Below are 27,556 nucleotides of genomic sequence, written 5' to 3' on the forward strand. Positions count from 1 at the left end.
TCTAGCAAATAAACTCGACATGCCTCTCGGATCCAGCGGGGCCTCCCCGGAACTGGCTGTCTCCACATCCCAGCCCTCCATGCCCCGCTCTGACCACCCCCCGCCCCGACCAGGGGGCGGCGATACACACCTGGTGAAGCGGACCTCGCAGATACTGCACATGTATGGCTTCTCCCCGGTGTGGGTCCTCATGTGCCGCGGCAGCTTCCCGGCCCCCATGATGACCTTGTGGCAGATGGGGCACTGCTGGGAGGCCTTGGGCTTCAGCTTGCGCTCCTCCACCAGCGGCCACGGCGGGAAGAGGCCCCCCAGGTGGGTGGCACTCAGGAAGTTGAGATAGGCACCGTAGTCACTCTCCGCCTTGATGGGGCCCAGCGGCCCCCCGGGAAGGTCGGGGAACATGTCCTTGAAGAAGTCGCTAGGGAAGGGGGGCGGTGGGGGTGGGGGCAGCTCCTCCTTCTCCTCTTCCTTGATCTTCCGGTTCTTGATGACCAGGTCTAGTGGCCCACTGTCCATGGGCTGCTCGGGCAGCTGGGCAAAGGCACCGAAGTCCCCCGGCCAGAGGTGCGGGAAGAAGTCGGGGGCGAACGGCGATAAAGAGGGTCTCCTGTCGGCGATGTTGGCCTTGGGGTACAGGTTCTCCCTCAGCAGAGATTCGATGGAGAAGTCCCGGATCACACCCAGATGCCCAGGGCCGCCGGCCTGGAAGGAGTCGGGGAAGTCCCTGGGTGTGTCCGAATAGGCCTTCTCGGTGAGATGGTCCGTCTTGGAAGGGCTTTGGTGGCAGTTGATGTCCTGGGGGTCAGGCAAGTTTTCTTGATCGGCGAAGTCCTCTGTGTCGTCGTCCTCGTCCTCCTCCTCTTCCTCCTCCTCCTCCTCTTCATCCTCCTCCTCCTCGTCCTCGTCGTCGTCATCGTCGTCCTTGTCGTCCTCCTCCCCGCCGTCCCCGCCGGGCTCCATGATCTCCAGACACACGTTCACGATGCACTGGATCTCCAGCATCCTGGCAGCGTTGAGGATGTGCTTGACGTTGGCGGCGGTGATGGTGAGCGTGGACGTGTAGGCGAAGTCCAGGATGGCGGCCAGGGCCTCGGGCTGGACGAAGTCGATCTCGTAGACGTACGGCTGGCTGGCGAGGGTGCCGGCCGTGAAGAGTTTCTTGAAGTACTTGCTGCAGGCGGCCAGGACGGAGCGGTGGGTACGGTACTCCTGCTCCTGGACCACCAGGAGCACGTCGCAGAGCAGGCCGTCATGCCGCTGCTCGTTCAGGCTGCACAGGACCTCACTGCTGTGGTTGGGGAAGGGAATGCCGATGAGCTCGTCGATGCCATTGGCCATGGTCTCAGCCAGAGCCCTGCAGGGATGCACGGAGAGGAGACCAGGATTAGAGGCATCGTCCCGGGAGGGGATCCCCAGTGTGGGGGGGCCCCCCGGAGGCCTGGCTGCTGGGTGTGGTAGCCACAGCACCTCCACCCTCCCCTGCCCTCTCCCCCTCCACCAGGAGGTGGGCCTTCCTCTTTCTCGGCTTTACCAAACCCCACCTGCCATTCAGGGCCCAGCTCACCAGCCAGGCTTTTCACTGTCCAACATGCAGGTTCTCTCCTGGGACCCTGAAGGCCCTCAGAGTTAGGCTTCTCACTGGGCAGCGGGCATCCACCCTGCCACCAAGGCTGTGGAAGTTTCTCGTGAGCACGTTTTCCACTGAATTTCATTTCATTGACGTGGAGCTTTAGAAGCACCAGAAGGGACCACGGGAACCCCAACCTCTCTGCGTGCTACGGGGACAGCGTCCACCACTTAATCCACATGACATCCGTGGGTAAAGCACCATGGGGGGAATGGTCTCTCACTTCTTGGGGCTCCTGCTGGGAAAATGCTCTGGTTTTTTTTTTTTTTTTTTTTTTTGTCTTTTTTTCCCCCCACAAAACCTGTGACTCAGGTAATGGACGAACATCTTGATCCTACTGGCTCCTGTGAAGAGCTGGGCTGGGGTGCTCCCCCCACCCCGTTTATGTTGAACTCTCAACCCTCAGTATCTCAGAATGCGACTGTATTTGGAGGTAAGGCCTTTAAGGAGGTGATTAAAGTTACAGCGAGGTCATATGAGCGAGCCCTCATCTGGTCTGACTGGTAGCCTTGTAGGAGGACAGGAGGCCACAGACACACACGGAGCGGCCACCCCACGAAGACACAGCGAGAAGATGAGTCCAGCAGGCCTCACAAGAAACCAAACCCACAGATACTTTGACCTTGAACCTCTAGCCTCCAGAACCGTAACAAAATCGATCTCTGTTGTTGGAACCCCCTGGGCTCTGCTGCTTTCTTATAGCGGCCTGAGCAAATGGTACAGCTGCTAGGAATCTTAAAACCAATTTTGTGGTCCAGTTTCAGCATGGAAACTGGGGTCTTATAGTTCATGTTTTGCCTTCTGGACCTTCCTTCTGGCTTCCTCTTAGCTGATGAAGTTTCTCTTCTTTTGCACATCTTGACCTCTTTTTTTCTTTTAAATACTGACCTCCTATACATGAATATACCTCCTATTTATGTGTATCTGTGAGCTGTTTCAGATATAAAATACACATTTAAATTCCACATTAAATTCAAATACATCGTTAATGTATCATGTCTGTATTCTGTTACCCTCGGGGAAAGGCATCCCCTGCAGGGAGAAGCCTCTTCGGAGATCCCTTAGCATTCTATGTATAAAATACAAAGTGTGTCCAGTGAGAGTTGCCAGGAGGGAAAAGTACAGGATGGAGGACACCAGGAATTACCTCCCTGTAGGGAGTAAGACTCACAGCCCAAGTCAGCAGGTCCAACCCGGACAAAAAGCCACCTCAATTTTTATGCCACCACCTATAGGAGGACCCTTCTACTTAGGGGAAAGCTTGATTTATGGCCCATGATAAATCCTAGCAAAACCTGGGCCATACCCCAGGGCGATTACCGTGGACAGAAGATAAAAAATAAAAACAAAACCTGAAATCCTTGTGCCCCTGTGGGAAGAGCTTTGAGGATCCCCACACATTTATCTTCTGGATGTTTCTACTCTGGGAAAGCAGATGCAGTGGGAGGGGAGGAAGGGGAGGAGTGAGGAGTGCTGGGCACACAGTATGTGCGAATGGGATCTGGACGTACCAGGAGCTTGGTGGGAAGTGCAGGGTGCTGGTGCTCCGTCTCCTTTCCAACCTCTCCCATCACCAAGGGCCCAAGGCTTCCCTGAGCAATCCCACTGGTGGGAGGGGCTCAGGAGGTTTCCCAGAGTGACAGCCTTGCTGCCTTCCCACCTTCTCATCTTTAAGACATTCATTCCCTAACTAGTCACTGGGTTTTTCCCAGTGCCAGGCTCTGCCCTGACCTCCAGGAATGCACAGAGGGCAGACCAAGAAAGCCCCTGTTCTAACCCCGCTTACAGACGTAACTGTGATAAAGATACAGCAAGATTCACCAGAGAGAACTGATAGCTCCCTACACACCTCTCAAAATGGCTAAAATAAAAACAGGGATAACACTAAATGCTGGTGAGGATGTGGGGAAACGCGTACTCAGCCATTGCTGGTGGGCATGTAAAATGGCACAGCCTCTCTGGAAAACAACTTGGGGGTTTCTGAAAAAAAACGAAATATGTAACTACCATTTGACCCAGCAAGCACTCTTGAGCATTTATCCCAGAGAAATAAAAACTTAGGTCCACACAAACTCAATGCAAATGTTCTCAGCAGCTTTGTGCATAGTAGTCAGTAACTGGAAAACACCTGGATCTCCTTTAATGGGTGACCGGTTCACCAAGCCGCAGTGCATCCATTCCAGGGAGGACTAGGCAGCAATCAAAAAGAAATGAGCTACTGATGCATACAATTCCTGGAAAAGCCAGAGTGAAAAAAGCCAATACTGGTAGGTTACATCCTATATGATTCCATTTACATAATGTTCTCGAGGTGGCATAATTATAGGGATGGAGAACATGGGAGGGGTGGGCAGGAGGGAGGTGGGCGTGGCTATAAAAGGGCAACACGAGGGACCCTCCTGGCGATGGGAATGTCCTGTACCTACACTGTGTCAAGGTCACGATTGTGGCTGATGTCATACTATGATATTGAAAGATGTTACCATTGGAGAAAACTGGGTGAAGTGGACATGGGATATCTGGACGATCCTTAAAACCACATGAGAATCAACAAATGATGTCAAAAATAAAAAGTTTAATTTAAAAAATCAAATGATAGGAAACAACCTAAACCAATCAATAAATCTTCTTCCACCCCAATGTTATTTATCATCTATCTATAGTAGTGGGTGCGTGGTGGGGAGAGGGAGACTACTCAGAGTGGGCAGGGAGGACCTCCTTGAGGAGGTGTCCTTTGCCTGGATGGGAAGAAGGATCCAGCCACAGGACGATGTAGGGAACAGAGTTCCAGGCTGTGGGAACAGCAAATGCAAAGTGGGCAGTTCCACCAAGGCACTCTAGGTCTGGGGGGCCAGGTTCTGCTCTGAATGGTCCCATTCAACTTGGCTCTTGTCTACTGAAAAACCATCCCACTTCTACCTCCCTCCAGGAGGCTCAGGTCCCCCTGAGGTCCTATGTAGGACTCCTTTCTTTCTGACTAGGAAGGGCAACCCCAGGCTGCAGGCCTCAATTGTCCATGCCACAGAGAGAGTTCTGAGGCTCCTTCCTTCCCTGACACCCCAGGCTTCCCTGCTGTCATGGTGGGGGCTAGAGGGAAAGCAGAGGGCTTGAGAATGCCTGGCAGACTAAGAGGCTCCGGGCTGGATGGCAGGATAGGGTCAGGCCGACCGCAGGCCAAGTGCCTGCCCCCCACAGTGGGGCTCCCAAATGAGGGACCAGGACCATCACCTGGCCTCAGGCCTGTCCATCTTCACAACAGCTGGCATTTAGCTCCTCTCATCATCACCGTCCCTATCTTACAGAGGAGGAGAGGGAGGGACAAAAGGATTAATCACAAAGATGTTAAGTTACAGCATAAGGATCTGAGTCCGAAGCCCGGCTCCCCAGGCCAAGCTCTTAACCCCAGCTGCTCTACCTCCTACGTCCACTCCACAAGGGAAGGCCAAGGGTCCCTGCTATCCCACGAGGGGCCCAGACTTCGGGCATTCAGAGTTGCTCAGGGCTGCCTCTGTGCAGGAGGTGCGTGAAGGATTTGGGTCGGCAGGGGAGGTTGGCCCTCCCTTCCCAGGAGGGCCAAGCAGGCAGGGCCAGCAGGAGGACGAAGGCTTGGCCCGCCCCGGGAGCTGCAGCATCAGGAAGTCTTCCCAAGCAGGCTTCAGGCTGTGGCTTTCCTCCAAGGGGGCAAAGCGGCTCTGAGACCCCAGAGGGGACCCTGGAACTCACCCACTTTCTCCTGGGGAGCCTCCCCTGCTCCGTACAAGCACCCCCCATCCTGCCCGGTGGTGGTGGTTCTGGCAAAGCTCTGCCAGGCAACAGGGGAGGAAGGGAGAGGAGGAGGTAGAGCTGAGGCTCTGTCAGGCTTTCCCATCGCACCTTCTGAGCTGACGGCCCACAGCACTGATCTCAAATGTGCCCCACACCCTAGCCCTGTACCCTCTTCCCTCTCTAATTCCCCGACACAAAACCTGCTTCTCAGCCTCCGTGCCTTTGCTCGTGCTGAGCTCCTGGCTGGAGAGCACCCAGGACCCCGCACGTCCGTCGTCCTCCTTCTCCAGGAGGTCACAGCCCACCCACACTCCCAGACTCCACTCAGATGAACCTTTCTCCGGCTCTCAATTCAGATGCCCGGAGGACTCCTGCCATGGACCTCACTCTGCCTTGGACTTGTTTTCTGCGTCTTGGTGTTTCTGCTCGAGATCAGACTGTCATTACGGCGCGCAGCTGGTGAAGACCAAGGGCAGAGGCCCCGTGGCACCAAAATTACCGTTGTACATGTTGCTCACTCTACAATGGCCCTCCCTTAAAGGCAGACTCAAAGATGTCATTCTTGTCTCCTGGCAGCAAGGACTCATGGCCTTGTGTGGTCCACTTCCTCGTGAATAGGGCTGACCTGTGTAACCAGTGGGATTTGCAGATGTGATGGTGTAACCAGTGGGATTTGCAGACGTGATGGTGTGACCTGTGGGATTTGCAGACGTGATGGTGTGCAACTTCTGAGAGGAGGTTATAAGGGACCCTCTGGGGGAAGCCAGCTGTCGTGTTATAGGGACACTCAGCACTCAAGCAGCCCAAAGGTAAGGGACCACGGCTTCCTGTCAGCAGCCAGCACTGGCTCACCCGCTGTGTGACGGAGCCACGGTGAGAGGGGGCCGTCCGTCCAGCCCCAGGCAAGCCTTCAGATGCCAGGGACCCCACTGATATCCTGGCTACAACTCTCTGAGTGTTGCTGACCTGGAGCCACCTAGCCGAGCTGCTCCTGAATTCCGGTCCCACAGACCCTGTGAGGCAGCAAATGTCTACTCCCCGTTTAGATTTCTAAATTTTAAAGTGATTTGTTACACAGCTATCAGTAGCTAACACAGAGCCTACTGACTTTGGACGCATGATAGAACTGTGATATTTAGCAGACGATGGTTAAAAGCTCCAGTCTAAAAGCTCCAGGCCCTTGTCTAAAGTTCCCACAGCCTGGAACTCTGTTCCCTACATTGTCCTGTGGCTGGATCCTTCATACCATCCAGGCAAAGGACACCTCCTCAAGGAGGTCCTCCCTGCCCACTCTGAGTAGTCTCCCTCTCCCCACTACTATAGATAGACGATAAATAACGTTGGGGTGGAATTACAGTATATTACAAGGCTGTTTTGATAGATGCAAGTTGATGCAGTAAGGAAATGGCCCCTTCTCCAAATTCCCACCCAGCTACCATACGGGTGGCAGGTTCCTTGTGCTCAGAAACACCCTCTCTGCTCAGGTTTGCAAATGGAAACGTGAGTGTTAAGCATCAAGTCCAAATCAGAAAAGTCCCAGAAAATCAGTTCTTTATGGAGAGCCACATTTTCTTGCTTGCTAAGGGCTTACTGCTTTAAGGACAAAAATGTTCTAAATGTTTCTGAGAGAAAATTCATACAATTCTTTAAGCTTTCTCTTGCCTTTTCAAATAGAGGAGACGCAACCCACGGAACTGTGGGTGGGTGGTCAGTGTCTCATCGGAGCCCCCTGAAGAAGGGAGACTGGCCATTCCTACACTAACTGTCCCTCTCGTCACTCTGGGAGCCCCGTCTGTTGGGACTGAGAATCAGGAGCCCTTTGCTGTGTGGCTTTGGGAGGGCATTTGGCCTCTCTGGGCCTCTGGTTCTTCATCTTATCATCTCAAGTTCACGGAACACCTGATGACTTGTGTCATGATTTCCAGAAGCTGCAGGTGCAAAAGGGAGATGAGGACGGGCCTCCTCCTTGGGGCCTGGGTGGCCCTGGACACAGAGGCTGGCCTGCCTGCCCGGCAGCGACTTCTCATCGACCTCGGTTCAGAGCTCTCTCCCATTCCCGGAGGAGCAGATGGAACCATGACCGTGAGAGCCGTTCTTCCGGGCAGGAGGTGGGGCTGCCGTTTGCTGTTTCATTGTCTCTTTGGGAAGAATTGCCCCCTCCGTGCACTCCGGGAGCTTCCCCGGTGACCCTGAGCTTCCTAGGCCCTGGAGGGCCTGTAGACAGCACTGTCCCCAAGGCGATGGCACACCACGCCCCTACCTTCCCGCCCAGGCCCTGCATCCCCTTCGTCACCCAAGCCAGGGCAGTGCTGTCTCCAAGAATAACACACTCAGGAAAGAGAATTACACACATACGCGTGTGCACGCACGTGCGCACACACACACACAAACTCTCAGCAGTCAGGAGTGGCATAATGCAAAATATAAACCTCTGGTTAGGAGGGGGTAGGAAGAAAACATAGATCAGAAATATAAGGGGAAGCAGGTGAGAGGCAAGAGGGAAAGAGGAGCTTGGAGATGGAGAAAGGAGATGGAAGAGGAAGGACGCAGGACAGCTGAAAACTTCATCATTCCAAGGGACCTCCCCTGGGCCTCTGCCCTCCGGGGAAGGTTCTAGAGCCCAGGGATGTCGGAGCAGTCCTGTCTGACCAAAGCAGTACTTCTCTTCTCCGAGCCTCTGTTTATTCATCTATAGAATGGGAACACTACTTGTCCCAGGTAGGGTGCCCATGTCCCCCTCTTCCCCAAACAGGAGGATGGGGCATGCCCCCAGTGCACTAGCTAAGGAGGGGAGGAGGTATTCTTATAAGAGGTACTCCTATAAGAGAAACAGAAAAGTGGTGGGGACAGGGCGATTGGAAGAGGCCACCAGGGCCTTCGAGCCACAGCTATGCCTTAGAGAAACCCAGCTTTAGAGGCACTTGGGTGGGTCAGTCAGTTAAGCACCCAGCTCTTGGTTTCAGCTCAGGTCATGATCTCAGGGTCCTGAGATTGAACTCGTGTCAGGCTCTAGGCTGAGTGTGGAGCCTGCTGAAGATTCTCTCCCTCCGTCCGCCCCTCCCCCTCGCCGCCCTCCCCTGGCTCACACTCTCAAAGGAAGAAAGGAAGGAAGGAAGGAAAAAGAAATCTGGCTTTAGAAGTCCTTCAGTACAAATTTCTTGAATGTGACTTGAATTTTCGTATTCTTTTGTGTCCTGTTCTGATAACCCGTCAAGCAAGCTGGCTAGAGCATTTACAAGAATCATTGCTACGACCTACCATGTACGGATGGATCGTAACATGCCGGTCACTGCGCCTCAAATCCTTCCTCAGCGGACACAGCTCTGAGCGGTGCCTATATTTTATCGTTACCTCCAATTTAGAGATCCAGAGCCCGGTATGGAGAGAGTGAGCCGCCGGAGCCTCAAGCTGGCAGGGGTCAGGGCAGAATTGGAACCCAGCGGCACCTGGGGCCAACACCCATATTCATCCCTTTCCACCACACTGCCTCCTACAAAGTCCAGCTTGGGATTCGAACCCTCCTCCCCAAAGGTCGTCTCTTACTGTAGAGATTTATCAGAGTCAGGGCTGAGGGATGTGGGCCAGGGAGAGGGGGTTTGGGGCTGAGACCCATGCACATCAGGGTGGCTCAGTACCAAGCACAAATGAGAAGTAGAGACAGAAAGGCACTGGACCCCGGTGGCTTGGACGATCAGGCCCGGATTTCAGGAGGGGTCTTGTCTGCACTGTGCAGGACAGAGAGGATTTCACCGGACAGAGGGGCAGGAAGAAGCCATCCCATGTCATTTGGATCTGGAAGACTTTAGGTTTCCAGAATCCCCTCTCATGCAGGAACTGGTTTTCAGCCAGCAGGGGCCTGAAGTGGACAGACGGCCTTCTGAGAACAGAAGACCCTGCTCGGAGTGGTGGAGGGGGAGGCCCTTTTCTCGGACTGCCTGGGTCGACCTCCCGGCTCCCCCACTGATGGCCCCTGGGACTCAGTATCACCGTCCTCCAGCTCAGTTTCATCCTCTGTATGAAGGGCATGATGGTCACGTTCACCTCTGAGAGCCATCCCGTGGCTCGGATGAGGAGAGGCACAAGAAGTGCCCCCTGGTACACAGTAAGCTCTCAACCAGTGTCTGCGGTGATGAAGTCCAGGAAGGACACGGACCCCTAACTGATGTCTCAGCAGGACCTTATTGGGAACTGTTTTGTCTTTTGCATACTTTTCTAGAGGTCCACACTATGTAAGCACCTCTCCCAGAGATAGCCCGAGAACAGCCTTTACGTGCTCCCAGGGCCACCCTGACTCATGTAGGGCATGATAATCTTCTAAGGCCCTTCCAGGGCTCCTGACTCATGTACTTCTAACCCAGGAAATGGGCAAGGCTGGGATACATTTTATGCCCATTTTACAGACGAGGAAAATGAGGCACAGACAGGAGCCCGGGCCCCAGGTGACACAATGGATTAGTTCCCAAGTCAAACTTTGCACCAAGGTGTCCCGATGCCCCCGCCTCTGCTCCTCTGATAGATTACAGTGCCCCACGCCCCCTGAGGTGCAGGTGCTAGTCAGGGACCCATGTTCTCAGACTGGTTTTACCGGAAACGAGACGTGCATGGTAGGCAAATGACGTACTCCGGCTGCCCTCGGTTTGCTTCTCGGGGAAACAGGGGAGTAATTGCCTAGATCTCACCTGCTCTAAGGCAGGCTTTGCTTCTATGTCTGGGTCAGATTCAGACTGCCATAAAACAGCCGAATGAATGAGAGCCGTGGGCATAAACTTGAAGTCATAAAGGGCAGCGCGGTGGCTCCAACCCTCTGCCTTGGGAACACATAGCATTTAACAGAGCCCTGTTATTCATAAGACACTTGCATTCATTCATCTCATCCTTATATGATCCCCATTTGATGGGATCAGAGAGGCTAAGCGGCCTGCCCCAGGTCACACAGCTAGAAAACAGCGGGCTGGGCCTCGATGCCTACTCCGGTCCCATCTTTTTCTTGTATTCCATAGCTGGCTTGGTGGTGTGATTTCTGGGACAGTTCTATTGCTTGGATCCACAAGCCCAGCACCTCCCCGAGTCCTGCTCGTTTCAGCAAATCTGGGACTCAGGGTTATGCTTCTATCTGCCAAACCCCCAGGGCAGGCTGGCCCCAGCCTGCAGACTCCTGCTGCCCTGGGAGTGGCCCCACTGGTCTCGAGCCCCAGCTCCTCCCCAGCCTGGGCATGGAGCTTCAAAGCCACCCGGCAGAAGGTGGCCACAGTGAGGGTGAGGGGCCGCACAGGGGCCGAGAAGGGATGTGGCATTCTTTTCCAGACCTGGCTATGAGGCTGGGCGGCCACCTCTGCCTCCTATGGGCAGTGGTCTATGTGGGTCCTGAAGCCTGCAAGGGGCTGGTGGGCCGGAGCAAAAGAGGGGCAGGGAGGCCTGACCCAAGCAGCTGGCAGGCCCCACAAACCTCTGCCCAGGCATGCTCCACCCAGCCCTTGGCAGGTCCCTAAAGCAGGGCAGCCACACCTCTTGGCCCCTGAATGCCCCGGGGCCTCAGCTGCCCCAGTAGCCCTGGCGAGATTTGCGGGCTGGGAGGCTGGGCCCGGCCCCTTCAACTTCCAGCCCGCCTCCCAGAGCACCCCAGGCAGGGTGCCCACAGCTGGGAGAAGCCGACCCCGCCTGCTCTATTACCCTGACAGGACACACCCAGGGCCCACGGTCCCTGGTGCACCGCACCCGGGCCTGGGACTTGGAGCTGGCTGGTTTCTGTGAAATGAGTTCTGGGCTTCCTTCTCCTGCTGAAGGTGTTGGCCACAGCAGGAGTTCCCTGAACGCCGGAATTCAGCTCCCTCCACCCCGCCTCACACAGTGTGTCTCCCCTTCTCTTTCCCCCAATGCCTCGTCCCCTCATCCACAGGACAAGACATGTGAGGGGTGGGCCAAGGGCCAGGACAGATAGGCCCTCCTGGGTTCTCATCTCAGCCATGGCCAGAGTTTTCCTGTCCCTGCGGCTGGGGGTCTGAGTGTTTTTCTCCTGTGATCAGTCGCTTGGGTTCCTGCTCCACTGTTCTCTGCTGAAACCCCTGTGTCCATAGTGCTTCGTGCCTGTCCAGTTCTATACTCTGCGAGGCTTATCCTCATCGGCTTTTCTCCATGCATTTCCTGAGGATCCCCGGGACGGGAGGAATGACTTTGCTGATGACAAATTTAAGCTCAGGCTGGTCATCACACCAGCTCAAGGTCACAGAACTAGGTAAGGGACAGAGACCCCAGACCTCCTGCCTTGTAGCCCAGACTGTCTGTCCACTGTATTGTGCTGCGTCCCTTGCCCACGCCCGTCCTCACTCACCATCATCACCACCTGCATCTCCCCCCCATACCTGCACCAGTTTGATTTGATGAGAACAAGGTCTAGGACCTCCCACAGGGGTCGGAGTAGGAGCAAAAACCAGGTGGGGGTTCTTCCTACTTAAATTCTTCCTGGGGTGAAATCTGCTCGAGGGGGCAGACTTGAGGGGTACCTAGGAGGGTGGCCTAAGAGACGGCCGAGGAAGAATGAGGGGCGGCTCCACATCCCGACATTGGTGATAGACAAGACATGGGGCTATAGGAATGTCAGAGCTGCTCCCTTACCCTGTAGAGGAACCCCTCCCTCTTGGCAGCAGTGGCCCATAAGCAACTGAGCGAACCCAAAGTGGGTGTATGGGGGTATTGTCCCCAACCCCTCACCCACGGGGTGGTTTGAAGCCTTTCCCTTTGCAAAAGTACTTTCACCTCCTTGAGATTATACCCATTTTGCAGAAAAGGAAACAGAAGTGAAGTGAGGTCAAGGTCATAAAGCAATGTGGTTAAGACTCTCGAAGAACTCGCATAGGCCCGCCTTCCCCCTAACAGGGCCATCGATTTTTCTACAGCTGTGCAGGGACCTTGCAGGAAAGATAGAAAGAGTGGGTTCTCTAAGGGGCTGCACGGCCTCAGGAACACAATGAGGGCCTTCTTCAGTGAGCTGGAGGGAGGCTGGGGGCCCCAGCTGAGCACCCAGCAGGAGGGTCCCCCTGCTGACGGTGGGAGTCTGGGCCAGACAATAAAGTGCTGCCCCTCCCAGCTGCTGTCCTTTCATTATTTACTGATCCTTTGTTTCTTAGAGGACGAGGTGAAGGGGGGGCAGGGAAGACTTGTTTTTAGAAAAATCGCACACCTCTTTATGTTCAAAATAAAGGATTTACTACTTGTGTTTATTACAGGTGATTTCCTGAGCCAGAAAACTCCTTGGGAGGCTTATTAAACCTTATTAAGCCACTGAAAATTTAGATAATAAAATAAATCACTTGTCTCCCATAAACAGCTCTAGGCCCCGTGTTAGCAAGTCTGAGTCTCAGCTGCCTCCTGCCGGGGGGCGGGGGTGGGTGGGTGGGGTGGGTGGTGGTGGTGGTGGTGGTGGTGGTGGTGGTGGTGGTGGTGTGCTTTTTAGGTGCACTGGCTGCTGGGCTCAGCAGGGGTGGGGGGGTGGGGGGGCCGGCTGAGCCAGTCCCCTGGGAGCACTCTTCTCTTCATATCTCTGTCCAGAGATGCTGTCTCCTGCGGGGGAAGGGGGAGCGGCTTCAAGTTTGTTAGTTATTTAAGGGGGTGTGCGTGGACTCTTGGGTTAAGTGGCACCCAATTTGCGTTCTTCCTGGGAATATTTTAGTGTCTTTTCTAGAAGGTACCAAAGTGGCTTGCAGAGCTGGCCAGCCCCTCTGCCTGCGCTCTGCCTGCACATCCCCGTATCCCTGTGCAAAGCCACTGCCACTGCCACCCCAGGGGACTTTACAAGGGGAAGAGGGGAAAGCAGAGGCCAGGTGAGAGGGCCATAGCTGGGATGGAGAAAGGTCAAGTTGGTTTTGGGAAAGAGAATGAGGGGTAAGGGCTGAGAAATGCCCCGGAATGCAGTCTACAGAGAGGGGTAACCCCTTTTGGGGAGGAAGGGCAATCAAAGCCCGTGTTTACAATTAATCTCTGCCCTGCAGCTGGATTCCAGGTGACCTTGGTGCGGCCACGTTCCCTCTCTGAGCATCAGTTTCTTCTTTACTGGAAGACCAGGAGGCTGCTGCCCTCAGACTGAACAGCTCTATGCTCTCCTCCAGCTAATCCACTTAAATACTTGGGTTCTGGGGTTGATCCTTGGATTCCAAGGTCATGAACAGCTCACTTCGGGCAACCTTGGGCCTGCTGCACCCAACTGTGAGTTTCCTGGTTCTGTCCAGCCCTTCCCCACCATGTGTGACAGGGACATGGCCAGGGCACACGGGGAAAGAAGCGTGAACACACTTTGGGCTTTCAAAGGATGGATGTTCCATAAATTCAGGGAGGGATGAGCATTTGGCCACACTGGGCAGAGTGATGGAGACCCAACAGGTTGGTAGAAAGTGCTGGCTGTGTGCCCTCCCCCTGCCCCCAAGGGAGGGGAGGGCACACAGCCAGCACTCTCTACCTGACACTTGGATGGGGGTGGTTGGATGCTCGTGGAGCCAAGTGGTGGCAGGGCAGAGCCTGGAAGCCGCTTCTCCAGAATGGGCACTAATTCATCACAAACAACCCCTCAGGCCCTGTGGGAGGCTGTGGGGGCGCAGACAGAGACACAGATGGACAGAGAGACAACCTGTGGGAGACAGAGGGTTAATTCTGAGCTGCCTGCAACGGAGAGCAAGGGAATCAAACTGGTAACTGAGATACTCATCGATGCCAGACGATGTCCTAAATATTTTATGAATTCTCTCACTTAATCCTCTCAAAAACGCCACGAGGTGGCCAGTGCCATCATCATCACCCCATTTTTCAAATGAGATAGAACTGTGACTCGAACCCAGGCAGCTGGGCCCCACATTTCCTGAACAGGCCGCAAGGCCGCCTATCAGCTGGTGGAGTTTGGCCTTTCTAGGGAGGGCTGGAGAAGCGGGGAGGAGAGGCTGAGCTCCTGGCCGGAAGAACTCGCAGTACAGAATTAACACTAGGAGTGGGGAGTGCAAGCCCAGGGGTGTGGACAGGTCCCCAGCAGGGCAGGAGGCAGGGGCCCTGGGGGGGGTCAGGGAGACTGCTCCACCCACGAAATGATGTGGGGGTTGACCTCAGAGGCACCTAAGCAGCCGGGGTTGGGGCAGGGAAAGAAGAACATTCTGGCAGAGAGAACAGTGTGTGGAAAGCAAGGCACAGAAGCTGGAGTGTAACACTGCGGGAACAATGGGTGGTGGGGTGCTGGGTGTCACGGCTGCTGTTCATTCTTTGAGGAATCCTGGGGGGAATGGGGAGGCAGAGGGGAAGCACGGAGGTGAGGCCTCGGGAACATCGGGACTGTGTAAGCAGCCACGGGAAGGAAGTCCCGGAAGGTTCTGGACGGGAGAGGAATCTGCCTGGCATGGCATTTGAGGCAGGTGTTGCAAGAGGGCTAGGGAAGGGCAGCTGGAAACCAGCTAGGAGACTGGTTAGGAGACCCAGGAAGGAGCTAGCTCCCATTACTCACAGCCACGCTCCTGCCCTTCTCAGGGCACCAGACCTCCCAGACCTCCCAGACCTCAGGTGGGATCTGGTGGGGAAGGGCTTCGGCCGAGGTGGGGGCTGTGGGGGGCAGGAGGGCAGAATCACACTCCTGGGCCTCGGCCCAGGTGTAGGACGTCCTAGTTATGCCTCAGCCCTGGAAAAACACTTCTGCCTCCCTGCCATTGTCCGCCTCAACCTGCAGACAGCACCCAGGTCAGCGGCCCAGCTGGATGGCCTCAAGGATCCCCGCTCAGCCTGTGTTTTCCAAAGGAAGTGAAACCTCAGATTTGCCTCCGATCTTGCTTTTTTTCTTCTAAACAGACGCCATCCACCACGAGAACCGCCTAGTGTTTGGTTGGGAAGAACAAACTAGAAGCTTGCAATTTTCAGGCTTAATTGCACAGTTACGTATAATAGTATTATATAGGACTTTTATTGCACTGGGAAAGTCCAAGCATTTCCTTTTCCTATTTATACTCCAGCCCAGTCTCTCCTTTGCTGTAATGTCCTTCCTTGCCTGCTGCAGAAGCCGAAGGCTGTTCGGTTCCAGGAGCCCTTTCCGAAGAAAGGACAATTGGGACATGAGTGGAAACTCATTTGTCTTGAGTGGTTTCCTAGGGGAACATCAGCGAGTCAATTCATACTGGTCATCAGTTACTCAAATGTTTGCTTGACCTGGGCTTCACACTGTGTGGGGTTTTAAACAAGACCCCAAACCTGCTTTTGATGGGCTTCTGGTCTCACTGAGCAGGTGAGACTAACCCACATCAAAATACTAGACAGAAATAGGACCCAGGAAGGAATCTAGGTTGGTTTGGGAGCTACGATCAGGAATGGGAGGCCAGGAAGGGAGAGGTGGGGGTCCAGGACCCCAGTGCTGGGCTGGGGGTGGGGAGGCTTCATCATGATGTGCAACAGGCTTTCCTCTGTGAGTGAGCACAGCCCTGGGAGTCTGGCCTTCCCTGTAGTTTGGTTTCCCAATGCAAACCTCGAAAACAGGTGTCTGTCTTCCCTGTATCATGCCCGCACTCAGCCACAGGAGCCCAGCACCAAGGCCTGGGCTCTCCCAGCCTCTGGGGAGAGGCCTCACCTGCCAACAGCTTCCAGAGTAACTGGAAGTAACCCCCAAACCTTCTCCTGCCCCACCCTGCCCTCCCCTACCCACCACCGCTCATCACTCATCTTCCATCTGCCCTAAGAGTTTTGGTTAAGATTATCCCAAATTACACTGAAAATATTCTCAAGGCACAAGAATCCTCACCTACACTCCCCTGTAGCCCCCAGCCCAAAGAAGCCTGGTTGGCCTACCAAGGAGCTGGAATGGGCTCCGTGATTTCCTCACACCTAAGGAAGTCTGGTCCCCCTTTGAAGTCTCAAGATCAAACATACGGAATAAGCGTTAGAAAGTTAAAAAGTTAGAAGAGAGTTTGGCAAAAACCCATTATTTGCAGAGGATGGAATTGGATACTTTCCTAAATAAACAATGGACAAGTTAAAAAATACGTTAGAGGAGCCCATTTACTTGGCAACAAAAGTAGATGTAACACCTAGGAATAAGCTCATAAGAAATGTGCAAGATCCATATAAGAGAAGTGACTGGAGCATTTTTTGGAGATATTTAAGTGGAAAGATACACCCTGGTCTTGGGTATGGAGCCATAATGCTGGGAACACACCAGAGCCTCCTAAATTGTTCAATAAATCCCATATGATCCCAATAAATATATCAACCAGAATTTCTATTGAAATTAGATAAGTGGACTCTAAAGTTCATGCGGAAAAATAAGCATTTAAGAATGGCTGAGAGAGTTTTGAAGCAGATGAGTGACCGGAGTAGGGAGACTAGACTTACCAGATAGGAAAACACATTATAAAGCCATAAACATAAAATATTTGGCACTGGATCCTGAACAGTGAGACAGATCAATAGAAAGTCATAGACAGTCCATAAATGGCCTCATATAAATTCATATCTGTATAAATTTAGCATACAATAAAGGAGGGAACTCAATTTCTATTTTAAGATGAACTTTCCAATAAATGGGACTGGGACAACTGGCCAAATCATATAGGAAACCAAACAAAACAAAACTTGGATCCCTTCCTCACTTCTTATGCCAAAATAAATCACAGGTACAGCAAAGATTTGCAAGTTTAAAAAAATAGCAAAAAGGAAATATCGGAGAATGAGTTTATAATCTCAAAGAGAACTGCTTTTCTTTCTTTCTTTTTTTTTTTTTTAAGATTTTATTTATTTGACAGACAGAGATCACAAGTAGGCAGAGAGGCAGGCAGAGAGAGAGGAGGAAGCAGACTTCCCCCTGAGCAGAGAGCTGGATGCGGGGCTCGATCCCAGGACCCTAGGATCATGACCTGAGCCGAAGGCAGAGGCTTAACCTACTAAGCCACCCAGGCGCCCCGGGAACTGTTTTTCTAAGTCAGACAGAAAATCTCGAAGCCATAAAAGATTGATAAATCTGACTAAATAATGGCTTAAAAATTTGTGCACGACAAAAATTCCGTAACAAAATCAAAGCACAAATAAACCGGGAAAAATATTTGCAGAACATATGATGAAGGGCTAATTTCCTTTATAAAGAGAGCTTATATTAGATCAGGAAAAGATCTACAGCTTGTTAGAAAGATTGGCAAAAGGCACGAACGGGAAGATCACAGGAAAGGAAATACAGACAGCTTTTAAATATGCGAAAAATGCTCAAGATCATTCAGCATTAAATACATAAAAATGAAATAGAAATAGATTTTAATTTTCATCTGTCAGATGGGCAAAAAATAAATTCTGATGACCTAGAAACTCCCCTTCTAGATTTTTATCTTATAGTTTTATTAGCACATGTGCCCCACTTATGGACAAGGATCACTCCTCTCAGCATTGATTCTATGAGCAAAGACGAGAAGCAAACCATATGTTCATCAATGGGGGGCTAGCTTGACACGTGGTGGAGTTCTAGGCAGCCCTTAAAAAGGAGGGGCACCTGTGTATTGTTATACAGAGAACTATCTCTCAGATTTACTGCAAAGCGTGCTGTCTTGTGCATGGTTTGTTGCCATGTTTGGAAAGAAAAAAATGACTGCATACACATTCTTTGGCAGGTGCATGGGCTATCTTTGGAAAGACACTAAAAACTGGTTACAGGTGCTCTTCAAGATAGGATTGGAGAACTGCCAGTGAGGGGTGGAAGGTAGATTTATTTTCCTATATCCACAGTTGATATAGATGATATTAGAATTTTAAAGGCATTACTATTAAAAATATTGAGTGATTTGGATTCTCTCCTCTCTTTGACAAACTCCCAAATCTTCTGTGGGGTTTTTTGTAATGTCTGATCACTGTCAATCTGTTGAGGGACATTTCAACTACTCTGTCTCAGTTTTTCTGTCTGTAAAATGGGGTTAATCGCACTGGGATGTCTATCTCAGAGGTGGTTGTGCAGATCAGATGAGAATTGGATGAGGACAAGCTTTAGCCATCATCAGGTCTTGTAGGATACAACTGTGGGATATTAGGGGTGGCCCAGGTTCTGTCTAGCACCTACATGCCACATAGCAATATTCCTATGGCTAGAAATGGTAGGCCATGGGTGAGAGGGAGATTCTTCTATAGTGGAAGAGCACGTGGTTTCAGCCTCAGGAGTCTGACACAGGGAACAGGAGGAACGCTGATATGTTTTTAGCATCTTGTGAATGGCAGGACTCCTAGGACGGCCTGGCTGCAAATGGGGTTCATCACAATAATCAAAACCTACCGCTTCCTAGTCCCCCACCTATTTCACACATATTAACTCATTCATGATGCCCATTCTACAGATGCAACCACTGAGCTCTAGAGGCTTGAAGTGACCCACTCAAGGTACCCAGATGGTAAGAATCTGAGCCCCTGGGCCCTGTTCTGCACAGAACTTTCTATGGCTCCCTTTAGGGCATCCCACCACCCCAGTCTGCCCACCGTGGTCCTTTATAGTCTGGTCTTAACCTTATTTCCCAGAGTTGTCTAACCTCAGCTATCTCTTGGCATTGCCCTCCAAACACACCAGGCTCATTTCAGCTTCTGCACCTGTTCCTGAGCCTGCTCACACCTGTCCTGTGATCCCAGTCTTTTCAAGACCCTCCCTGAATCTCACTTGTCCCTGTTGAACCCAAGGTGGCTTTCCACTGTGTGTCAGTCAGCCTCCAAGATGGCCCCCCAAGGATCTTCACTTCCTGGTATTCACATCTTGTGACTTCCCTCTCACATTGTGTCAGGGTTGGTCGGTGTGACCACAGAACACAAGGATGTAATGGTGTGTGACTTCCAAAGCTAGGTTATAAGAGACATTGACACTTTCGCCTGGCTTTCTCTTGGAACTCTTGCTGTGGGGGGAACCAGCCGCCATGTTGGGAGATACCTAAGCAGCCTATGGACAGCTCCAAGGGAGGAACTGAGGCGTCCCACCAGCATCCAGCACCAGCCTGCCAGTTGTGTGAGTGAACCAACTTAGAAGCAGGTCTTGCAGTCCCAAACAAGACCTAAGATGACTGTTGTCCTAGTCAGTCAAAATTTTGACTGCCACCTCATGAGAAACCCTGGGCAGGAACTCCCTAGCTAAGCAGCTCCTGAATCCCTGACCAAAAAAAAAAAAAAAAATCATGAGGATAATAAATGCTATTATTTTAAGCTGCTAAAGTTTGGGGGGCACTTTTGGTAGGCAGCAACAACTAACGAATGCACATTTCTTTCAAACCCTTTGGGAGTTGGGACCTTACCCCTTGGCCCTCACCCATTTACTCTTTTGCCTAGCTTTTCATGTGTATAATCTTGGCTTCCCAACAAAATAATAAACAAGTGTGGGTCATAATTCCCCTAGATCTCCCATCACACCTAGTTGGGGGGCTGGAGACGGAGGGAGAGAGCCACAGTGATTTTTCTGGCTTCCTATTTGTGAAGGGAAGGCAAGTAAGTGAGAGGTCACAGCACACGGGTGCGGGATGCTTCCTGCTCAACCAGGACCCACCTAAGTATGTACACAACTCACAGAATACCTGCAAACCCACAGTCTAAGACCCACAGCTCACCCTCACACCAAAGCATTCAGAGGGGAGCCATCCGAATGTTCCCCAGTGAATCAGACGCACAACCCACAGCCAGGGGTCTCCTGGAGGGCGGGGGCGAGAAAAGAGCCTGGAAAGGGCTGTTGTCTCATACTCACTACCCTGAGTGCTACTTGTGATTTATTGCTTGCTCCACACCCTCTCCAAAAATGTTTCTTTCAAAGCCAGAGTGACAATCTCCTTTCAGCATTTCTGACATTTGATTCTGAATAGATGGGGTGCTTAAGCCCCAGGAACAGTTTAGGAGTTTAAGAATCATAAAGAAAACTACTGTAGAGGGAACTGCTGCTTGTCAAGCAGCCCCCTCCCCACCAGCCCCTCTCAGAGCCAGAGCTGCCTGCCTTGTCCCCAGAGACACAGCTCCGAAACCACCCAAGCTCTTTCCCCTACAGGCTGTCAGTGGGAGGATGTGACCCCCGCTCTCCTCCTCCCCAACTCCCTCCCCCCGCCCATCTCTTTCCCAGGCCAGCAGGCTGATTTTCCAAGACTCATCAAAAAAGGTTGAAGGGAGGAGGAAAGCCCTTTTGTAAAATGGCGTCTACGCAGACGCAGACCCCCCCGTTTTTTTTCGGCTGGGTGGGTGGAGGTGACCAAAGATACAATTATAACGGAGCCCATCCTCTCCCGCGAGACCCATTTTACCCAGCGTGTAATAAAGCCCCAGCTCATCCACCCTCTGATTTGGGTCAGATGAGATGAATTTTTAGCTTTTCTGGGGAGTTCGTGCCAGCGGGGGCAGCAGAGGAGGGGAGGAACAAACAAATAAGCTGCGGCTCCCTGGAAGAAAGGAAGACTAGGGAGCAGTCAGAGCAGGAGACTCAAGAGGTCTCCCTGGGCTCCTTCCGCCATGTCTCTGCTTCCAAGTTAGCTACCCAGGTCCTAAACCTTGGCTGAGATCATGGGTCTCCCTCTCTTTTGCCCCCTTACTCCCAACATCAGTGCGCTGTCCCAGGGCCACCGTCTTTCTTATCTGTGCTCTTCTCTCCATTCCTGCTGCAGCCACCGGTGCCATCACACGGCCCTTGTCCATCTTGTTCCTCTGTCTCCTGCAGACAACCTGCCTCCAACAACTGGAAGGCATTACCAGCATACCTGCCTCCTACCACCTCAGCCCTGCTCAGTCTGTCCTGTCAGCTGAATCTCCCTCCTGACCTCCTCACCCTCTTTCGCCACTATTGGACTGATTCTTGCTCAACCTTTGAGACTTTGCACAGGTGTCACCTCCTCCAGGAAGCCCACCTGAATTAGGTGCCTGGCCTCCATGCTCCCTTCCTTTCCTGTCTCTTAGTCCTCAGCACATGGAGATACAACTGGAAAATGGGTATTATTGTGATCTACCTGGGATAGGAAGTGCTGGGAGTGACAGGTCAGGACAGGGATAGATAGACTACAGTGGGTGTGGCAGGATGGGCACTCGAGTATCAGGGATCCCCCTAACCCCTGGGGTAGGAGGGGCTGCCAAGAGGGAGAGAAATGTGTTCAAGTGCAACCCTGAGCAGCCATGGAGTGTTAGGGTTGGGATGGCATCAGACAGAGGTAGAGACAAGAGTATGTACAACCCTGTTCCGGCTGGTAGAGGCCAAGGAACTTCCCATGCAGTGAGCAGGGGGTGGGAAGGACATCTTGGAAGTAGCTTCAGCTGATTTATAAAGCTTTAGTTATTAAAATTGTAAAAGGAACCATGTGTACCCAGATGCAAACCTCATCAGGGAGAAGGGTCAGGGAGGAAGGTATCCTAACAGACAACAGTAGGATGGGGCAAATTTGGGGTACTTATATATTCCCCTAAGAAAGATCATTCCTTCCTTTTCCCCTTTGCCTCAACACTCACCAGAGTTTGCAATGGAGGGGCCAGCCAACTGGTGCGGGCCTGCCCCGGAGTTCTCGGCCCTTCCTTTATTAGGGCCGCTCTCGCCCTCTCTAGGCTGAGCCCTGGGTCCCAGTAAGCAAGGCCCTCAGGCTGCTGGAGACAAGGGTTGGGGGGGGTCTTCAGACCCAAAAGAACCCCAACTCCATTAGTAGGCTGAGCAAATGATTTCACACACACGTATGGCTGGGCTCCAAATGCACACAGATGGGATTGTAATGAATACAACACAAATGCACGAAACACCATGACTGAATGGTAAGAGACAGGTACAGCCCGCTGGAGGTCCAAGAAATGTATTGAGCTTCAAAAACGATCCTCATTTTGAAAAGGATAGGGCCCCGAGGGCCAGAACTAAGTCCTTGACAGTAAGACTTGCTTCTCTGTACCCTACACGGGATGGAGCATAGAACTTCAGGCATTTGGCCTATGTTTGTTGAGTGACTTGCTGAGCATGTACAGGCCCTGTTACCTTGAAGTAGTCAGTATTACCTTGACCTTCCTAAGGAGGAAGTGACTGGGAACATAAATAGCGAAGAAGGATAGAGCCCCCAGTAAGCAGCAAACACTTGGGTCTGCTTCACCCTTCTTGTCACCCTGGGCCTAGCCATGCATTGGGCCCCTGCACTTTCAAGTAGCTAGCAGAGCAAAATGCTAAACCAGAAAATTCACATGAGCTAAAACTCCCAAGGTGGGGGGGGAGGAAAGGGGGGCGAGGGGAGAATCTTCTTTCTTCCGATGAAACAATTTTGGCTAGGAATAAAGAGGATTTCCTCTGAAAACCTTCAGCCTAGCACTGCTTCATAAAGGCTATAACCTCAAAACATAACCAACACAACCACTGTGAAACGCTCCATTTTGTTCTCCGATATTCAGTTTGAGAGGGGAGGGGAGCATCCCGTTGGTTCCTCTGAAGAGGTCCGATCCCTGGGAGAGGAGACAAGGGCCCTCTATCCCTCTCCCAGAAGGACCAGAGAGAGCCGGAGTGTGCATCGCATGGGATTTCTACACAATTTGGTCTACGGTATCACTTCTGTGCTAAACATCACATCACGTCCACCCACAGAACCACCAAACCCTGAGGGTGTCAATGCGTCCGGAGTATTTTTCATTTCATGCACCATTTCTTGAGCACCTACTATATGCCAGGTATCGCGTATTATGTATATTATGTTATTAACCTCATTTAATCCTTCTGACAACCAACCCTGTGAGCTGGTTCTTTCTACCTCCATTTTCCTATGAGGAGACGGAGCCAGGACTTGGGAAATCCCATGTCCCAGGCATCCAGGAAGGAATGGATTTCCATCCTCCGAGCTCCCGTTGAGAACATCCAAAAGCCCCGTACTGGGATAATGGTGGAACAAGCTGGAAGGACCATCTGCAAACATCTGAAGACGGCTCCTAGGATGTCTGGGCCAGACAGGACATTTTCTAGTTGAAGATGCTGAGGCTCAGAGGGGCAAAAAGTCTTTTCTGCCTAGTTACGGCAGCAAATTCAACATGTACTCCCAGTCAGGAATCTGCTCTGGGCTGGGGACGGCGGTGACCACGTGGGGCCCGCCTTTGGCTTCCCTGCAACTCAGCTCTTCACTGCGGGGAGGAGGCCCAGGTCCCAATGGGTGGGAAGAAGTCTGTGACTGTACCAACCAGCACTCCAGAGACGATCAGAACACACACTTCTCACCCCAGAGGTACTCTCCCTTCTTCTCACTGTCCAAAGCCTGGAGGGGAGGCCAACTTATCCTGGTTTTCCCAGGACTTCCCTGGTTTACTCATTCAAACATTCTGGGAATCCCCTCGGTACCCCGCAAGGAGAGACAGTTGGTCGCCCTAGACTATCTCCACCTTCTTGTATCTACCCACTCCTCCGCCGCCTTGGATGGTCATGTGACACGTGTGCGCTAGAAAACCATGTGGGGCTTTGGCCCCAGCCCACCCCTGGAGGGACAGCCCAGCCCTAATCGATGCCATCATCCTGGGTGGCTCAACTTCTGCTTTACATGGGAGAGGGCGGCTCTCTGTCTCAGGCTCCCAGAGGGGCACAGGGCAGGGAGGGGCAGAAGTGGGGGAGGCAGGGGTGATGGGCACAGGAGGAAGGGAGGGACAGGGATGTAATTAAATTGAGACAGAGGGAAAAGGGAACAAAGGGAGGGGGGTAAGGGAGGTATGGAGAAAAAAGAGAAAGGTGGTAAGACCTGGGCGGGGATGTGTTTAGAGTTACATGGGGCTGTGAGGACCACCTGGGTTGATGTCTCCGTTTTGCAAGTCTTGGGGAAGCTGAGGCCTTGTAACTGGGAGGTTAAGAGCCTCCACCGTAAAAGGCATCCCAAACTCCTTTTTGTACCCAACGCAGCCCTTTCATGGTAGCATGTGTGGCAGGTTCTTAAATGTTCATTACTAAGGATGGTGAAAATAGTGATATTTATCTCTGATAATCCAGACCTATTAAGCAGGTCCGTCCAAGTCAATGTCAACACAAGGCTAGATAATTATCTTGGAAATTTGAGCAACATGGCCATGAAGGATGGGAAGGTGGCCCCAGTCCACTGGGAAATAAGCAGGATTGGCCTTACAGGTGGGTGGCTGCTGGATGGGGTAGATGGAGGTACCTCATGGAGCCCTACCCACCCCAGTGTGCTTCCACAAGCCTGATACGACGCCACTCAGCTCACCGTTCCCTCTCCTGGGAATTCCCACCACGGGGGCATTTTTCATAAGGAACTCGGTGGGAACACCAAAGCCATTTTTATGCCACACCCAAGTTTGTGAGGATTTCTGGATTAGCCCAAGAAGAGTAGATGGGAGCTCATCAGACCGAGTGCTTGTCTCCTTGGAAGACCCTGGGAGCCTGCCCCATGGACCTCAGGTCTACTGTCCATGCCACTAGTTGTGGGAGGCAAAGGAGGGGGAAGAATGGTGACAGGAACAGGGAGAGGAAGGGGGCTAAGATGGGGCGCCTCTCCAGGAGGACGGAATGCAAGGAGGAAGAATGGATGGTCAGGAGGGACCTAGCAGTTCTGTTCTAGAGATAAACAGAGGGAATGGCCTAGTCTTGACTAATACTGGCTCCCTGTGGGTGTTGTTGAGTAGCTAACCTCCCCAATTCAAGATTTCAGCTGCCAAGACCTGACACATCTCTCTAGTTTGGGAGAGGCCTCCACTGTAAAAGCCTTCGTAGGAAACTCCTGTTAGGAGAGAGGGGGCTCCTCCACTCCCACCCCTGGCCAGTGAACTCAAGAGCACGTAACCCTGGTCCGGCCTATTGGACATGGCGGTCAGGACTCTAAGTCTTATGTGAGTGGCAGCTAGCAGCACTGGTTTGTGTCTCTTATTTGCAAGTCTGAACTCGATCGACACAGGTGTTTGGGACACCTGAATACCAGAGCCCCAACAGAGATTCAAAATGGAGATCTCTCTCTCTCTCACACACACACACACACACATACACACCCTCCTGAGAGACCCCATAGTAAAGGAAACTGTTTAACTTTAACTCTGCATTTCCCAAACTTGTTTACTCTTTCTGCTTTGTCTAACAGCTTGCAATATCCTGCAGGACCCGTACGGCAAGGACCCCAAAGGGACACGGGTATGAAGCTGTGCTTCCCAAACTTTTTCAGTTTGGAAATCCATAGAGGAAGCGTATTTTCATGGCACCCAAGAGTATGGGGCTTCTTAGGGGGTTGCTGGCCAACTCAGCTGACAGGATGAGGGGGCGTTGGTTCGTGTTCGGGCACAGAGCTACTGGTCGGGAAGCCTTGGAAAAGAGCTCGGAGTCCTCTGGGATGAAAGCCTGAGGCCAGACCTCCTGGCTCTGGCTCAAATCCGCCTCCTTGAGGTCACACAGGTAGTCACGGATGCCTTGCCTGGGCTTTCCTCTACCACATCACATAGCTTCCTGTCCTGAGCTCTTGGAGAAGAGGTCTTCTTATCCAAGAACATCTGTTTTCTGTCATGGAATGAGGAGGGCAGGGTGAGGCAGCCCATCAACCAATCCACCCTCCGCCCCTGGAATTAGCTCAGGGTCAGGGCCATCCGGCTCTGTCGCCAGCCCCCTCCTTCCCTCAGCCTCCACAGCCTGGATCCAGCAGCAGCTTCCAGGAGCTTCCTGTGTGAGGCAGCCCTGCCTTTGGAGGCTTCTCACCCCAGTCTGCTCTTGTCCTTCCCCTGCCAGCCAGGAATCATCTCTGGCCAAACCTTCAGCTTCGAGGCTATGCACCTTCCAGGGCTCCTCAATGGTTACAGGGCACCATTGCGGCCTGACCCCGTACCCGTTGTGGTGCTGAGAGCCCTGGTTCCCAGCCCATCTCTGGAGTCCTCCATCTGCCCACAGCCCGCTATATCCAGACCCTGCTTGTCCCCCCATCCCTGGCCAGCATCATGTCTGTATTGCAGAGGGCCTGCTCATGCCGCTGACATGCGTCCTGCCAAGCCCTTGGGGCGCAAGGGTCAGGCCGACTTGCCACTTACAAAATCGACCATCACTACTGGCCTTTGACTTAAAGCAAGCTCAATTGCATACACCACACTTGAGGGTGGACAAGAGGCGGGGACGCAGACGCCATTTCCAGAGGACAGCATCGAGAGCGCACATCCGAGCATGAACAAAGCAGCCACGAATTATAGAGAGCAGCAGGACCTGGATGCCCACGCAGGGAGTCAGCAACCCAGCTCTCACCTCCATGTCGAGGGACAGTCAGTGCACAGTCTCCCCTGCCCTCTTGGCCAAGATCTCCAAGAGCGAGTGCGCAGGCTGGAGAGAGAGGCGAGGCTGGCTCACAGGGTCACAGAGGTACTTCTCTCAGGGTCCTCACCGCGTCAGGTGCACAGAGAGCGAGGAGCAGCCGCCGGATATCGGGAGTCTGCCATGTAAGAACCAGCTCTATTCTCTGCCCAAATGGGTGACCTGGAAAGGGAGCTCAGCCCCCTGGAGTCCCTGCTTCCCTCTATAAGTGAAGGGGCTGGGCCTGCCTTTAAGGTTTCTTCATGGTTTTATAACCTATGAATCTCAGACAAGTAAAGCAGCCATGGAAGAACCAGGTGCAGAGCCCTGGATGAGCTGTTCTACTTCTGTGGGTCTTGGTTCCCTTATTTGTAAAATGAGGTATGTGATATAATTTGTCAACTTGGCTAGGCCACAGTTTCCGGATATTTGGTCAAGTATCAGCCTAGATGTAGCTGTAAAGGTATTTTTTAGATGAGATTAACATTTTTATCGGTAGGCTTTGAGTCAAGTAGACTACCCTCTATAATGTGGGTGGGTCTCATCTAATCAGTTGAAGGCACTAAGAGAAAAAAGACAGAGAGCTCTCCAGAGGAGGAGAGCCTTTCTGCCTCCAGACCGCCTTCAGACTTGAGCTGCAACATCACCTCTCCCCTGGGTCTCTAGCCTGCCAGCCTGCCCTGTGGATTTGACAACACCCCCAAATCACATGAACCAATTCCTTAAAATAAATCTCTGCCCTCTTGTTCTCGTTCTCTCTCTCTCTCTCTCTCTCTCTCTCACACACACACACACACACACACACACACGCCAGATGACTTTGGCTAATGTGAGGTAGCTGGATGAGTTAGTGGTCCTCAGACTCCCGTCCTGTGGGTTTTCACCCTGACTGCACATCAGAATCACCGCAGAAGCTGTTAAAACCACCAGTGTCCACGCCCTATCTCCAGACCAGTTGCATCAGCCTCTCC

At 52.5% G+C, this 27,556-nt stretch overlaps 1 protein-coding gene across 2 annotated transcripts in view; it reads right to left on the bottom strand.

Annotated features, from left to right (window-relative positions):
* ZBTB7C (zinc finger and BTB domain containing 7C) overlaps nt 1-27,556 on the bottom strand; it is a 337,916-nt gene that overhangs the window by 11,708 nt on the left and 298,652 nt on the right. For both annotated transcript variants that reach the window (XM_004752193.3, XM_004752194.3), the window contains one exon: nt 131-1,354. In XM_004752193.3, coding sequence (XP_004752250.1) covers nt 131-1,338 — 1,208 coding nt within the window. In that variant the 5' untranslated portion in view covers nt 1,339-1,354. The remainder of the gene's footprint in view (nt 1-130; nt 1,355-27,556) is intronic.

This window comes from Mustela putorius, unplaced genomic scaffold (genome assembly GCF_011764305.1).
Source record: "Mustela putorius furo isolate JIRA1106 unplaced genomic scaffold, ASM1176430v1.1 tig00003858_pilon_pilon_pilon, whole genome shotgun sequence".
Taxonomy (NCBI): Eukaryota; Metazoa; Chordata; class Mammalia; order Carnivora; family Mustelidae; genus Mustela; species Mustela putorius.